The following is a 16,551-nucleotide window of genomic DNA, read 5'->3' on the forward strand; positions in this document are numbered from 1 at the left end:
GCTAAAGTCAAGGCACGAGTGAAAATAAAACCCTTCACTGCAAAGTACGAATCCTCAACCTCATTATTTAGGGGGAAAATAAATCTAGTTTTTGGTTCATTAAATATTACGGCTTGGTGGCGCTAGCCACCGCCCGATCTAAAGGGTACAGCCATATCCATCCATCCATCCATCCATCCATCCATGGAGTGTTCACTAGATGGACGTACAGACGGACGCACAGACGGGCGTACGAACGGATGGCCAGACAGACTAGCAGGCGGACGGACGGATGGAAGGACGTGTGGACGAATCGACGCACGAACAAACGCACGGATGGTCGCGTGGACGGACGGAAGCAAGAACGAATGGACGGACAGGCTGAAGGCCGCTTCGCCCCACTCATCATAATTCACTCCGTGCGTATGCTGTGAATTTGTTTTTCCTTTTTCACCCGCCCCCCACCCAATTGCGGATATCTCCTGGATTCAGAATTTTTGAACTTGGCAGGTGTGCAAGTGAAGCAAGGGGCGATGGATAGATAGATAGATAGATAGATAGATAGATAGATAGATAGATAGATAGATAGATAGATAGATAGATAGATAGATAGATAGATAGATAGATAGATAGATAGATAGATAGATAAAATAACAAAGTTACATAGAGGGAAATCTGGCGCGAGTGAGCTGCTGGATGCAAGGGAATGCCGGGATATGTGAGCTTCAAACTTGACTCGGATTTGTATATCTCGAAGGCCCGTCTGGCTTCACGTTAAAATTGTTGACTTGTTACTAACACAACACGTAAGAAACTATTTATTGTCATTGCATAGAAATGTGTTTTATTTAACACTAGAACCTTCTGCGTCGATGTAAAATTTTACGACGCGTTAGAAGTAACCAACGGCCGCTAAACTTGGCCGGCAGATGACAAAGCTAGCGTTTGCTTTGTCACTTTATGTCGTTCTGTTTCTTTCGCCATTTGGTAGTGTCATCAAGTGGAGTGGACTTTTATTTTGGAATATAATACGCGTAGATAAGATCTGCTTATAATTGTTTTGTTTTAGAGAAGCTTTATTTACGCAGAAGTATTCACTTTTGAGCTGAAGCCTCCCTCAACGCCAGTTAACACAAGCCTCGCACGCACTTATACAGTCATTCCCGGTGCTCGAACGGGGCCCCTAGAGAAATTCGCACCGACAGTGGCACCACAATTCCCTCTAGGCATGGAGGAAAGAAAAAAACCTAGGAGAGGCGCTGACGTCACTCGTTGTGAACCCGGAAGTCAGCCATACTGACTGGGCAAATTCTCCACTCTTGTTCACATCCGAATGTAAAGCAGAAGGCACGACTCCCTCTCCGGCTAAGAAAGCACGTGGTCTGCGCAGCGCACGTGCCGTGATAATCCGAAACTAATGAAACGAAACTCAGCACTTTGTGCCAGCGCGACACCTTCGGCGAAATCATTTCGTCCGACTATTAGCAGCGAGTAACAGCTCACCGACATCGAAGGAAGTACAAGGGAACGCGCGCTAGACGCACTGACAACGGCGAGTGTTTTCACGTCATTAATTCAGCAACTATACAGACATCTCGATCGAACGTTGAGATTACAATGCTGGGGGCGAGTATACCAAGCGGAACAGAAAATGTGTTTTATTACGCGCATGCAAGATGAAACTGTACACATTCCGAACACGAAACTACGTACGTGCACATGGTCCTCATTGAGTCTTGCTGGGCACAACACTTTCGTCCGTTGCCACAAGCAGGAGCACTGCCCAACCGTCACTGACCTGCAATGGGTTCGTCGTCGTTCCGCTTCGTCATGGTGCCCAACGCAATTTCGCTGAACACTTCAAATGCTTCATCGCATCATCCGCCACACGACACATGTATATGCGCTCGTTCTACGCACTGTTCAGGCCCCATGGTGGACCAAAGGTTTCGTAAACGTTGCTAAAAGTACAGTAACTGCCAGGACAAAACTGTGCAACCAATAATGAGGCGCAGAACACGGATATTGTTCGCCACGGCTCAGCACAAGACCTGCGAAGGCACACATGCCGCCGGCAGCCGCGGCCGCTCACTGCTAGACCAGCTACACTACGCAACACGTAACCATAGCAACACCGCCATTGTGCCCAGTGAATATGGCCGCCATGATGTCATTTCCTCCACACTTTACACGCAGCGCGCCGGCTGAGCATGCCTTCTCCTAACTTTTTCTCCTCCATGCCTCTAGGCATTTTTCTGAGAACCTTTACAGACAGACAGACAGACAGACAGACAGACAGACAGACAGACAGACAGACAGACAGACAGACAGACAGACAGACAGACAGACAGATAGATAGATAGACAGGCAGGTAGATAGATAGATAGATAGACAGACAGATAGATAGATAGATAGATAGATAGATAGATAGATAGATAGATAGATAGATAGATAGATGTGGCTTTTCAGCGACTCTCCGCAAGGGGCCGCTGGAGCAGCGGCTGAGTGACGAGACGACGGCGATGCGGCTCTTCTACAGCTGCCACGACGTGCATAGCCGCCAGCAGGAGGCGCTGCGGCCGTTGACGCTTTTCATGCGTAGCCTGTCGCTGAGCGAGTGGCCGTACGAGTTGGGCGAGCGGCTGCCACGCGCTCGCTTCTTGCTGCAGAGGCTCAGCGTCGACTATGCGCTGCCCTTATTCGTGTCGCTGCGCGTCGAGCCGGACCCGAGAGACGCGCACGCCAATTTGCTGAGCGTCGACCTGGCTGAACCCTTGCTGCACGCGGCCGACGACGCGTTGCTGGCCGCGCACGCCGCCTACATACGGCGCTGCCTGACGCTGATGGGCGCGCAGGACGTTGCTGCTGCGGCTGTGGCCACCGATGTGCATGACTACGAGTTCGCCCTGGCCGAGGTATGTTGCTTATTAAATTGTTTGTAGAATTAACCTGCTGCATACAATTTGACACAGGCACTGTTCCTCGCTTTTTGCACCTGAAAGAGCCTCAGCTATCCACTTTTGAACAAGCGAATGTCGTACAGGTCATGATGTCATTATAATAGGTATTGTGGTATGTAAACTACGAAGACGCCATCCTCCTCGGAGAATGTCACGTGGGATTTTCACCCGTTTCACTTGCAGGTTATGTTTACTTCAAGATTACCGGTCAACGAGAGCATGGGGTTTTTCCAGGACTAAAATGGTGGTAAAGTTTCACACTATCGCAAAGATTGGCTGCGTGTCGGCAACTTTGGGCGGCGGCTATTAGTTTTTCTGGGGCCATCCAGCGCAAACAGCGGTAGGTGCCGTGAGCGCCGTTGATACATTTAGGGCCCTTGTGGTGCCGTCGCTGTGGTGGCTCCACTCAGCCGGCCCATGTCGAAGCTTGCTACCGCTCTCTATTATCGCGGGACAACTGGCGCTGCAGGTGTGAAACCTGCCTCTGGGCACTGCGCTTCAGAGTGCCTCCCGCGTGGTTAGAAGGGGCGGCCGAAGTGGGAGGGGCGGTGGCTGTAAAAAATTGACTCTAAAATGAACGTTTAGCTCGAAATCAAGTGTCATCGAAACATGAAGCATCTTAGCAGCGGAAATGTGACTCATTTACGAAATGTCACTGCCGTTGCAGCAATCTAAAGGTCACACGTGTGCATTCTCGTTTGTTAACTAATTATGGGACGAACGACCTAGTTCAGCAAGAGCCTCTCGGTATGCAATTGCGCTGAGTAAAAATACATAGTTACGAATTATACAATAAATCCTCAATAAATGTGCCGAGTACGTTGTGGATCTATTAAAGAACACCAGATGCTCAAAATTTCTGGAGCCCTCCACTATGGCGTCTTTTGTCATCTTTGTTTTGGGACCTAAAACTTCAGATAGTAGATAGTTTGAGAATTGGGGGCCCAAGACACTGGGTACCCAAGCTTCGTTGCGTAGGCTTCTCTTGTGTTCACAGGATCAGAAGAGTTTGAGAACTTGGTCAAACGCAGGCTGCATTGCGTCAAAGCACGGGGTGCCACACAGGTCCAAATTCGAAATTATGCGATTGGATTGGATTGGATAAACTTTTATTTGGTCCTCCAAAACACAGATCACTGTGTTGCGGGAAACTCCCACGTGGGGACTGAGATTCCAAGCTCCTCAGCCGCCTCGCGGGCTTGGTGGACAGCCCAGAGCTGATCTGCCAAGGAGGAGCTGCGGATTGCCACCTCCCATCTGGCAGAGGTGATGCGCGATAAATGAGCGAATTTGGTGCACTGCCAGAGCATGTGTTCTAATGAAGCTATTTCCCCACAATGTGGACAAAGATTACTTGGGTATAGGTCAGGGTACATCCGCGTTTGCAAAAGCCTTAATGTAAGTGCTTGGGGCCGGGTTAGATTTTTGTGAGGTGGAGGGAAAATCATTCTAGACAGGTAGAAATGTTTAGTGAGCTCGTTATATGTTGTAAGAATTTCCCGGTTATCCCCTTCACCGGTAGAACGCATCCCCGGGGAGGCGCGGTTGGAGAGTTCTCGCGCCGCCTCGTGTGCTGCTTCGTTGAGATTGGGAGGGGAATCGTTGATTTTTCCAAGGTGAGCTGGGAACCAACTCAGAAGATGATGTGTTATGTTCTTGCCTTGCAGTATTTTCAGCGTTTGTTCACAGACCGTCCCCTTGGCGAACGCCCGTAGTGCTGCCATGGAATCACTGTAGACGACTTCAATGTTATCCATCTTGAGTGCTAAGGCGATGGCCACTTTTTCCGCCATGATTGGGTCTTTCGTCCTGACCGTCGTTGAGTTGACGATCGAAATTATGCGAGACATGGGCCATACGGCACCGTGGTTCACGATGCGTCTGCTTCGTGTCGCTGGCGATCCAAGACGCCTTGGCGCACCACCCTTCAGCACAGTGGAGGCTACAGGGCCCCTCAGCAAATAGAAAGAACGATTAGCCTCTCCACATGTATTCATTCGCGCCATTTCGTCTGCTCACCGTCTTCACAACATCTGCTCTCCGAATGAAAGATAAGACTGGTTTAATAACTTAAAAATACAGTAAAACTGTGAAAGCAACATTCATGCCAGGAACTTGAAGCGTGGATTTGTTCTCTATGCTGAAGATCGGTAGGTGCTCATGCCGGCGGATAAATTCACTTTGTGCCCGTTTCTCTCTGACGCTTATCATGGATCTCGTCTAACTGCTTCCCCGTCGAAGCGTTCCTTCCCGTGTCCCGCTGCAATGGTTCTTTAAATGCGAAGCATTTCTTAGCCAACTTCCGCGACTTCGAATGTAAAACTGGTATGTTATGGCATGATAGCATGGCGAACACACGCGACAGACCCTAACATATAAATGATGACATGCGTGTCATGTAACAACATGACTACATGCCACGCTCATGATGCGCTCGCGGCCGTTTCGCTTGCGTCACATATACCGAATTTGGTATTACAGTACGTGAACGGATGACATAGATGACACATCCAAACATGATAATCACTACATGCGTGTCATGTAACAACATGACTACATGCCAAACTGATGGTGCTTTCGCGGCCGTTTCGATAGCTTCACATATGCCAAATTTGGTATAACGTGACGCCAATGAATGACGAAGGTATGTGACTGGCGCACACATGATAATCATGAGATGCGTGTCATGTGAGAACATGACTACATGCCACAGTCAAGGAGCCAATACATTTCGACGTGACGCGGTGCGATTGCTCGCCGGCGTTCATTTCCTCGCGTCACGCCGGCATTGCCACGCCAGGCGCCGGTCCTGCCATGTACTCACAGGCGCGCCGCACTGCGTTGCTTTGACGCATGCGTGTTTCAGCGCGTCCGGCGTCCCTCCGTCACGGAAAAAGGAAGACGCAATGTTGTTTGGGTAACGCATCGGCGTGAAGTGCAGCACGTCGCATCTCGCACCGGTTGCCCTCGGGCCGCGCCGACAGACGCTGGTCGCGTTTTGCTAACGTAGCGTCGCTGTGCCCAGCGTGCGCGCGCGTCAACGCTACATTGGATTATATTGGGCCCTTCATAATGCGCTCGCGGCCATTTTGCTAGCTCCACATATACCAAATTTCGTGTTACGCGACATCAATGGACGACGAAATATATAACCGGTGCCAACATGATAATCCTGACATGCGTGTTATGTAGGAACTTGATAACGTACCACGCTCATAGCGTGCTCGCGGCCGTTTCGCTAGCTCCACATATACTAAATTTGCTATCACGTGACGTGACTTGATGAAGAAGGCAAACGGCACATCCAAACATGATAATCATGACACGGAAGTCATGTACGCCATCATTTACCTTCACTTCGTAACGTTGTGCTGTAATTAAAGTGACATATCAACATTTCTCAATCGTGCTTCGCATATCATCGATTGCCACTGTACGTGGGATATGCCAATTTTTCACTGTTTGTTTTTTGTTTTCATCGAAGGAGAATCCGACGCCCACGAAACGCTGTGCCCTGTTGCATGTCCGATGTTTGAAGATGCAGCGTTCTCGGTCTGGTGACGCAGCCCAAGCCCTGCGTTGGCGCGTTAGTCTTAGCACGGTGGGTGGGGGAGGGGGCTAAGTAAGCACCATATCTCATTAATAACGACAGCACCTACCTGATGTTTTACCCTCAGAGTAACATGAAACAAATGCATGACAGATTTTGCCATTCATTTGTTGCTGTCAGCGCACTGGACGTGTAGCAAGAGCAAGTTCGGATGGAAGCAGGCGGTCGCTTCTGCATGGACGCTGCCATGCTCATTTCCAAACGCAGTTACCGGAGGTAGGACAGAAAAACAATTTCATGTGTACGAAGGGTCTGTCGCTAGGGGGCTGAGCCACTCGGACGCCTCTCGAATGCGCTCTGCCAGTTTTTTACTTTCGTGGCTGAATAAAGACAACCACGAGATTCAAGACCATCACAGCTGTCGCCAGACAATCACCCGATTCGTCCGATGCCAGGATATACCAAGTGGGACAACTTTTTTTTTGAGCCGTGACACTTCTTTTAAGTTCCCACAATGACGTCGCCCTAGCTACGCCATCGCAGTGCCGACGCAGTGCCATCGACGCGCTGGCAACTAGGCGACATGCCAGGCCCCCGGCTTGTTCGAAGCCTGCGAAATGGATGTTGTGTAAATCGAGGGGGAGACGCTGTCTCCCGAAGAGTACAACGACACTCAAGGATGGGTTGTGGCCCATGAACGACGCAAGAAGGCAAAAGACAAGAGAAACGCGGAACCAGCCACGAACGCGGGAGGTGCGTCCATGGAGGCGTCTCGGAGACTGACGGATTTTTTGCATCGCCGGCCAGTGCCAAAAGTACCGCAACTACCAGAAGACGATTACAAGGGTGTAATACGCCCAGGAGGAGGTCTGGACTTCACGCGACAGAGTCTAGCGCTCATAAGAGACTGTGTTCTACGAGCGGCAAAAGTACAGCTTGACATTGCTGGGGAAGATACTCTCAGAATCAACATGCGACAAAATACCATGATCATGAGCACACCTAGTCTGGCCAATGCGAATGAATACAGCAACATCAAGGAAATTATGATCAATGACAAGAGCTATGCTACAGCCGCTTATGTAACAGCACCAGAAAACACATCCAAAGGGGTTATCCACGGAATACCGAAGTATGATAATCAAGAAGACATAGAAAAAAGCTTGGTCAATTAGAGGAACCCGACGATTCTACATGCACGACGTATGGGACTTACGGACTCAGTGGTCATTGTTTTCGAAGGGTTGTTTGTGCCGTATTTTGTATACTACCGTGGTGCCAAATATAGGTGCTTCCTATACAGGAAGCAATATGAAACATGCACTACTTGTGGTCGAATTGGACATCGGGCGGATGTCTGCCCACAGCCTGACAGCAAGAAATGCCGTGGCTGTGGGATGCTCAATCCAACTGAAAACCACCAGTGCGTCCCTAGGTGCAGCCTTTGCGGGAAAGGTCATCTTACAGGGGACAAAAAATGCAAAGAACGGTTTAGGACCCCGTACCTTTTGAAGAAAAGATGGTGGGAAAAGGAACAACAACAAGGCGATGAATGAATAGAAATGAAGATTTTGTCGAACACTAGAGCAACACAGGCATGGAGGGAAAAGTATTCACCAGAAAATCCAACGGAGGAGAAAGGCAACGCCACCCAGGACAGAGGGGGACGACGCAGAGATCGTTCCAGCTCCTTCCCGCGACTCGCCGAAGGGGAAAGAGAAGGAACTCAACACGAACCCAGATCCACATTCAGATCAAGGTCCACTCGTCAACACAGATCCAGGTCACGGGCCAAATCCAAGACAAGGGCAACGACATCACCTCAAGGACAGTCCCACGAGAATCCTGGGGGCGGTCGGGGCAGTCGACAAATGGTGAGCTGGGTGGGCGAGGTATCAGGGGAGTCTCTCCGGTCTGGGAGTTTGCCTGAGGTTGTGGCAGAAGGGTCCACCCTAGGTCAAGAGCTAAACCATATTAAGAAAATGCTAGAGCGACTCACCCGTGAAAACGCGAAACAGAGGGACGAAATAAAACAACTTGCCCCGCCGCGGTGGTCTAGTGGCTAAGGTACTCGGCTGCTGACCCGCAGGTCGCGGGTTCAAATCCTGGCTGCGGCGGCTGCATTTCCGATGGAGGCGGAAATGTTGTAGGCCCGTGTACTCAGATTTGGGTGCACGTTAAAGAACCCCAGGTGGTCGAAATTTCCGGAGCCCTCCACTACGGCGTCTCTCATAATCATATAGTGGTTTTGGGACGTTAAACCCCACATATCTATCAAATAAAACAACTAAAGGAAGAGACCTCTAAACTCAGGCAAAATCAGCTGCGCGAGTCAACTAGCTCCATAGCATTGTGTAGTCTAATTTTAACTCCAGCGCCTGCACAGGAGTCAGGCGTGCATGCAGCGAAACGAAGAGCAGAGGAAATATCTCCTGTAGAAAATGAAGACCTCTCAAAACCCCTGGAAAAGAAAGTCGAGAATATGCTCGGAGAACTTATCAAGGTAATGCAACAACAATTCGCAGGATTGCAGCTGCAGCTCGTAGAAATAAAACAAAGAATGGATAGCATAGAAAATCGACTAACGTTGGTGGAGAACACGCAAACAGATTTGAGCAACCGGCCGACTACGACCGAAATAATCTAAATCGCAGGGGAAGGGACCGTTCCTAGACATGGCACGACGTAATCAGTATAAAATTTGGCAGTGGAACTCGTGGGTATCGCCGGAAACGGGGTAACTTACAACAGTTCCTAAACGGAAAGGAGGCACCAGACGTCATCGCCTGACAGGAAACTGGAGGTATGGCTAAATTGTCGAATTACAAATCCTATGGTACCCCTGATGAAAAAACGTCCGTAGCAACCCTCGTGCGAAGAAATCTCACGGTGATAGAACATGATACAGAAATCTGCGATGTCGATCATGTTCTTGTGGAGTTAGTTCTATCGCAGAAGAGTGGTGATAGTCTATTCATATTAAATGTCAATAGCAGCCCTAGACAAAAAACCAAATTTAGGTCACTTTTTAGAAAAACGATCAGCGTTACTAAAAAGCAAGCATTGGTTATAGTAGGAGATTTGAACGCGTTGCATGCGGCATGGGGTTATGACAAAGAAAACATCAAAGGTAGAAATCTCTGGATCGACGCCCAACAGGAGGGCCTTACGTTAATAACCGACCCCCTTTTCCCAACTAGGATTGGAAACAGCGTATCCAAAGACACGTCTTCTGACCTCACGTTTACTGAGAATATCATCAAACCTTATTGGCTTAATACACAAGAAAATATGGGCATATGTGGGAGGCAAAAAAAAAAGAGCCTAGAAAAACGGTGGAAAACACAAAAACACAACAAACGCCTTAGAGAAAGGATAGCCACTCTCAGTAAAGATATTGAGAAGTACGCGGAGCAACTATGCAGACAACAATGGGAGGAAAAGTGTGATGCGATGGAAAAACAAATAAGTCTCTCTAAAACATGGAACCTGTTAAGATGTCTGATAGACTCGGAAACGAGCAAGACAGCACAACAAAACTTATTAGACTTGTCCGTAAATACAAAGGCACGGAGGAAGAACTGGTTGAAGAAATCAGACAGAGATACATTGGAGATACAACCAAAGAGCAATTAAGCTCGTACAAAGGTAAAGAAAATGATTCCCTAGACCGACCCATATTAGAGGCCGAGGTACGATCGGAACTAATGAAACTGAGCACAACATCAGCCCCGGGCCCCGATGGGATCACGAATAAAACGCTCAGAAACTTAGACGACAAATCTATCACAGCCCTCACCGAATATATGAACAAGTGTTAGGAAAAAGGTAAGATACCCAAGCAATGGAAAACGGCAACAATCATAATGATTCCCAAGCCAGGCAAGAAACTAGAACTTGATAATATTAGGCCTATTTCCCTGACATCCTGCATAGGAAAGTTATTAGAGCATGTCAGTCTAACTCGCCTGTCAAATTATATGGAAGACAATGAGCTCTTTCCTCATACGATGGTAGGCTTCAGAGTAAAACTGTCTACACAGGACATTATGCTTAAGATTAAACACCAAATAATTGATTCGGGTCTCAATACACACGACACAAGTTAAATAGTTGGCCTAGATCTCAAAAAGGCATTCGATAATACATCACATAAAGCTATACTTGCCAATCTTCAAGCGTTAGGGGTAGGAAAAAAAGTATACGATTCTATAAAAGACTTTTTAACTGACCGGACTGCAAGAATAATACTAGGCGAAGCAGAATCCCAAGAGTTTAGTCTGGGCAGCATAGGTACGCCGCAAGGCTCAGTCCTATCCCCCTTTCTCTTTAACGTGGCCATGATAGGTCTCCCTACCAGACTGAAGAACATTCCAGGACTCCACCATAGCCTCTATGCAGATGACATTGCCTTATGGGTAGCAGAGGGTAGTGACGGATACATAGAGGAAACTTTACAAACAGCAGTGAATGTTGTAGAAGAATATGCCATCCATACAGGATTACAATGTTCACCGGAAAAATCGGAACTTCTCTTCTATAACCCGACATGTAGGGGTCGGAAAAGCATCCAGGAAAAACCTAACATTAAAGTCTTTGTTGGAAAAACGCAAATACCTACGTTCGAAAGCATAATAATTCTTCGACTCCGAATCAGCTCAAATGGGCACAACGGAGAGGCGATTAGAATACTTGAAACCAGTGCGCAGCAAACTATGCGTCTACTTAAACGAATTGCAAACCGGCACTATGGTATGAAGGAAAATAATATGATAAGACTGGTACAGGCTTTTGTCATCAGTCGTATTGTATATGTGATTCCGTACCTCAGACTGCAAGTGGCCGAGAGAGAAAAGATTGACAGAATCATTAGACGAGTTTTCAAACAGGCGATCGGACTTCCAATTACTACCTCTAATGATAAATTACTTCAGTTAGGGCTTCACAACACATCAGAAGAGCTTATAGAAGCTCAAAGAATCGCACAATATGAAAAACTAACGCAGAGTAAAACAGGTAGAGCCATACTAGAGGAACTGGGTATAAACTACGCAAATCAATTTGGCGCCAAAAAGGAGGAGGGCCTTACGTTCCCGTATGAAATCAGGAAATGTTTAGTAATCTTACCGATTCCAAAAAACATGCACCCCGAACATCACAAAGCAAGGAGAGCTGAAAGAGCGAAAAATATACATAACAACGTAAAAGATTTACCGGAAACAACATACGTAGACGCGGCCAAATACAAAGGAAATGACAACATGACTATAGCAGTAGTAGACTACAAAGGGAATCATAAGGTCAGCGGCTCGGTGAGAATGAGCTTTGCAGAAGAGGCGGAGGAAGCAGCTATTGCAATGGCCATAGGATCCACCTCGACTTCACTCATTGTTAGCGACTCGCAGACGGCTGTGAGAAACTTTGCACGAGGGCGAATATCGCAAATAGCTTTAAGAATATTGGTTGGATGCAAAGACCAACGAACAATAGAAAAAGTCTGGGCACCCGCTCACTCCTCCTTGCCCGGCAATGAGGCTGCACACCAGACAGCTCGAGGGCTTACAGACCGAGCCTCTGGATTGCCCTGGTCGAACGGGGAGGACGATGAGAGATTTGAGCGGATGACCACTTACAGAGATATTACGCAGTATTACAGGCTAAGCAGAAAAATTTACCCTCCCGCACACTTGTCATTAAACAAAGGATAGGCGGTGGCGTGGCACCTACTCCAGACCCACACGTTTCCTAGTCTGGTAACAATGAACCGCTGCGTGCCGGAACTTCATTCGGACAAGTGTAAATTTTGCCACAACAGGGCGGACTTGAGCCACATTTTATGGGCATGCCCGCAGGCCACCATGAGAGGCGAATTTCCAGACGGGAGTGGATGGGATGCCGCGCTCGTCAGCTCTGGCTCTCAATTACAAGCCCGCTTAATACGGCGGGCCGAAGACGCCGCCAGGGCCCATGGGATCATGGCCGTCGCCTAGGTTTGGTCCTCCCTTCTCCTCTCGCACCTGAAAGGGGAAGAGGACCTTTCTGCTAATTAAATAAAGTTTGTTCATCATCATCATCATGTGTACGAACTAAATGCGAACAATAAACGTATCACACAATGATGTGGCGTAACATACACCAAACAGCCCCGCCACATCACATCACTTTAATACCTTAAAGATCCCCATGTAGGGGTATTACATAAGGGGTGGGTTGCAGATATATGTACACAGGTTTTCAAATGGAAATGTGCGCGGTGACCTTCTCTTTAAATGTTGATGGACACGTGATGGCTGGAACGTCACAGGGAAGGCCATTCCAGTCCACTGCTACACGGGGGAAAAAAGAGGCAGAAAAAGTAGTAGTGCGAGCATGTGGATGGACAATTTGGAACGTGTGGGCAGTGCGTTGAGATATGCGCGTCGGTGGAACAATGTAGGGTGCTTGATTAAGAGGGCTGTGAAAGAACTTGTGTAGCAAACAAAGGCTGGTAATGCGGCGGCGCACTGAAAGATTCGAAAGACCAGTTTCACGTTTAAGGGATGATATGCTTATGTTATATATGAATATGAAGAATGTATGAACCTAGTGGCGCGGTTTTGCACAGACTCTAATTCATTTATCAAGTATACCTGGTGCGGGCTCCATATGGGAGCTGCATATTCTAGTTTAGTTCGGATTAAAGATTTATAGGCGAGAAGTTTGATGTCAGGTGGGGCATGACGCAAATGACGCTTCAAAAAACCCAGAGTTCGGTTCGCTGATGATATGACGTTCGTGATATGCGTGCGCCATGAAAGATCACTGGATAAGGTGACGCCTAGGTATTTATAGGATTTAATTTGTTAAAGAGTAGAGTTAGCTATTACGTAAGAAAAATGCAAGGGATTATGCTGGCGTTGAAAAGAAACGAGTTTGCATTTAAAGGGGTTAAGCTCCATCAACCACAGGTCGCACCATTGCTGTACACGATGAAGGTCATTTTGGAGCGCAGTTTGATCAGAGGGGTTAGTAATTTTGCGGTATAGAACACAATCGTCGGCAAACATGCGGATATGAGAAGATACATGCATGGGTAAATCGTTAATATATATTAGAAACAGAAGGGGTCCGAGGACGGAACCTTGGGGGACTCCCGATGTTACCGGGAGGGAGCTAGAATGTTTATTTCTAATATCGACAAACTGGGAACGGTTAGCAAGAAATTCTGAAATCCATGCAAGAATTTTGGGGTGCAGATTCAACTGGGCAAGTTTTAGTAACAGGCGTTTGTGTGGTACCTTATCAAAAGCTTTAGCGAAGTCTAGAAAGATTGCATCAGTCTGGAAGTTACGGTCAAGATTAGCGTGCAAATCATGAGTAAATATAGCTAGTTGTGTTTCACAAGATAAAGATTTACGAAATCCATGCTGGGAAGAATGAAAAAAAATGTTAGCGTCCAGAAAGTTTATTATATGAGTGTATATGACGTGTTCCATGATTTTGCATGAGACGCTGGTTAGTGAAATGGGGCGGTAATTTAGGGGTGACTGTTTGTTACCTGATTTGTGGACCGGAATGACCTTTGCCACTTTCCAGTCTTCTGGCAGCATTCCTGTTTTAAGCGACAATGAAAACAGCATCGACAAATACACTGCAATAATTTGTTTAGTGTTTTTTAACAGTTTAGAGTTAATGTTGTCAACGCCAGCCGATGATAAAAGTTTAAGTCTGTCGATAAGGGACGAAATTGCAGCAATAGAAAATTCCACTGGAGTCATTATCGGTAACGTCGTAGTAGGTGGCAAGGGAAGTGGCGAATCGGCTTCTTTTGTGAACACAGAGCAGAACGCGATGTTAAAAACGTCGGCGCAATCACCGTCGCTAACTTCTTCACCATATTGGTCAGTAAGCGTTATTTCGCGCGGCGGTTGCGGGTTTATAACTTCCCAGAACTTTCGAGGGTTATCTGTTAGAATTTTAGGTAAGTCAATGCGATAAAACGTCTGTTTTGCACTTCGAATTGCAGCATAAAATGCGTCTTCTGCAGCATAGTACTTCTCCCATGCGCACGCAGTACCATTACGTTTCGCAGTACGAAAGAGACGTTTCTTTTTATTTTCCTGCCTAATTAAAAGTTTCGAAAACCATGGTTTATTTTGATTAGCAGGTAAGTTCATCTTTGGGATATATGTATTAGTTAACTCGAATATTTTGTCCCTAAAGACTAACCAGTTACTGTTAAGAGATCTGGAATCGAAACTGGATTCAAACTCAGGCAGGAAATCTCGCAGTTCATTATTGATTGCTTCATGGTCACCTTTGTTGTACATATGAATTGTTTTGCTGGAAATGTGGCGTGTTTTAGGGATGAAGTTTAATGTAGTATGAATGACTTTATGATCACTATTTCACGTAGGTAGGAGATAGATTCTAAGCTTTCGGGGCTGTTTGTTAGTATAAGATCTAAAATGTTCGAAGATTCACAAGTTACACGAGTTGGTTCCGACACCAGTTGCGTAAGGTTAAAGTTCAGACAAACATCGACAAATTCTCTTGCTTCGGCATTTCCTGTAATTAGTTGTGTTTCGTTTATCCAGTCAATATTCGGTAAATTAAAGTCGCCATAGAGGAGGATATGTGCGGATGGGTGTTTATTAGTAAGCGTGGACAGCACTTCATTCAGTTCGCGGGCGAAATTTGGATCAGAGCGAGGGGGCCTGTAGCATACGCCAAGTAATACTGTTTCGGGTGGGGCACGGTACAATACCCATAATATTTCAAGTTGTGAAGGAATGTTAATAAGGGAGCAAGATAGCTTTTTGCTAGTGGCGATGAGTACTCCCCCACCACGTGCGTTCTTGCGGTCATGACGAAAAAGATTAAAGTGCGGCAAGTCAGCCAGAGCCTCCGTATCCGAAATGTCGTCAGTAAGCCACGTTTCGGTCAATGAAAGTATACTACTGCCAGATGATTTTAATAGATTAGACAGGGGCACGCGCTTAGGAAGAAAACTGCGGATGTTAGTATAAATTACCGAAAGCGAAAGCTTAGCTTTAGTGCTTGTACGTGGCTGTTGGCGCGCTTGCCGTCGGCGTACTGATCCCTATGTTTTTTTTTTTTTTTGAGAATTCCTGCTTCGTGGTCGTAAATGTATCGCTTAGAGCCGATGTGCAAAGTTTGGAAGCGCAGTGAAAATGGCACGGATTTGCTCCTAGCGAAAGCAACTAGCTCTTTTCGGGCTATTCTAACAGGGTGTGGGAAATCTTCGCCAATGCTAAAGTTGCTAACTTTTAGTTTTGGGCCGTTTGAAAGGATAGATTCTTTAGTTTTGAAAGACGAAAATTTCACTATTATAGGCCGTTTGTTGTTATTGGTGTGCCGCCCTAGGTGGTGTGCACGCTCTATGTCTTTCGGTTCGATTGTGAGTTGAAGTCGTTCAAGGCAGTGCTGGATTATTATTTCTTCTGACTGAGTGTATGTTTCCTTAGGATTAGTGTAAGGGAGATTGTAGAATATTAGATTGTCACGCCGGGAACGGTTCTCGATGACATCGAGACGCCCGTCTATGTCGTACACACGGTGCGTTAGCTCAGTGGTATTAGTATTTATTGCATCTACTTCCGCTCGAAGGGTTAGAAGATTTTGGCAGTGATTTTCCAAGTCAGCAATACGATTTCCAAGATCAGTGACAGTCTGGTTTGTGGTGGCTATCTGGGATTTAAGACCCTGCATCTCAGATAATATTGCCGACTGGCTCTGCGACAACTTTTTCAGCTCAGCGAGTATATCTGGCCCGGGGTTCGTCTCTACATCTCCCGATAGCAAGAGCAAGGCACGTACGACATTCACACATTCGGTAACAAGCAAGCAGCAGCACCGTGGGCTCGGCAGCTGCACCAAACAGTAGTTACTTGAGTTTTTAGTAGACGTGGGATACGAACTACCAACCTGCATGATCAGGAGGAACGGGTTAGCGGCCTGTGTGGTGGCACAGCCGCGAAGCCCACAGTGCGCGCTGGATGGTGGCTGCTGCTTTATAGGCTGCGCAGGGGATGTTGTCGACGGCGATAGGGTGGCTGGATT

General features: G+C 47.1%; 2 protein-coding genes across 4 annotated transcripts in view; both read left to right on the forward strand.

The window, feature by feature from the left end:
• The window catches only part of LOC119184222 (neprilysin-1), a 246,194-nt gene that overhangs the window by 31,270 nt on the left and 198,373 nt on the right, over nucleotides 1–16,551 (forward strand). For all 3 annotated transcript variants that reach the window (XM_075888738.1, XM_075888739.1, XM_075888741.1), the window contains exon 5: nucleotides 2,449–2,894. In XM_075888738.1, the coding sequence (XP_075744853.1) occupies nucleotides 2,449–2,894 (446 nt within the window). The remainder of the gene's footprint in view (nucleotides 1–2,448; nucleotides 2,895–16,551) is intronic.
• On the forward strand, nucleotides 11,162–12,197 carry LOC142802619 (uncharacterized). The gene is made up of 2 exons (XM_075887602.1): nucleotides 11,162–11,534; nucleotides 11,790–12,197. Exons 1-2 carry the CDS (start codon nucleotides 11,205–11,207, stop codon nucleotides 12,195–12,197), a joined length of 738 nt encoding a protein of 245 aa, XP_075743717.1. The 5' UTR covers nucleotides 11,162–11,204.

Source organism: Rhipicephalus microplus, chromosome 3 (genome assembly GCF_043290135.1).
Source record: "Rhipicephalus microplus isolate Deutch F79 chromosome 3, USDA_Rmic, whole genome shotgun sequence".
NCBI classification, from domain to species: domain Eukaryota; kingdom Metazoa; phylum Arthropoda; class Arachnida; order Ixodida; family Ixodidae; genus Rhipicephalus; species Rhipicephalus microplus.

Coding starts and splice junctions, on each gene's coding strand:
- LOC142802619 (XM_075887602.1), top strand. CDS start 11,205: ATGCGTCTACTTAAACGAATTGCAAACCGGCACTATGGTATGAAGGAA. Junction 11,535..11,789: donor TACTAGAGGAACTGGGTATA/AACTACGCAAAT, acceptor GGGAATCATAAG/GTCAGCGGCTCGGTGAGAAT.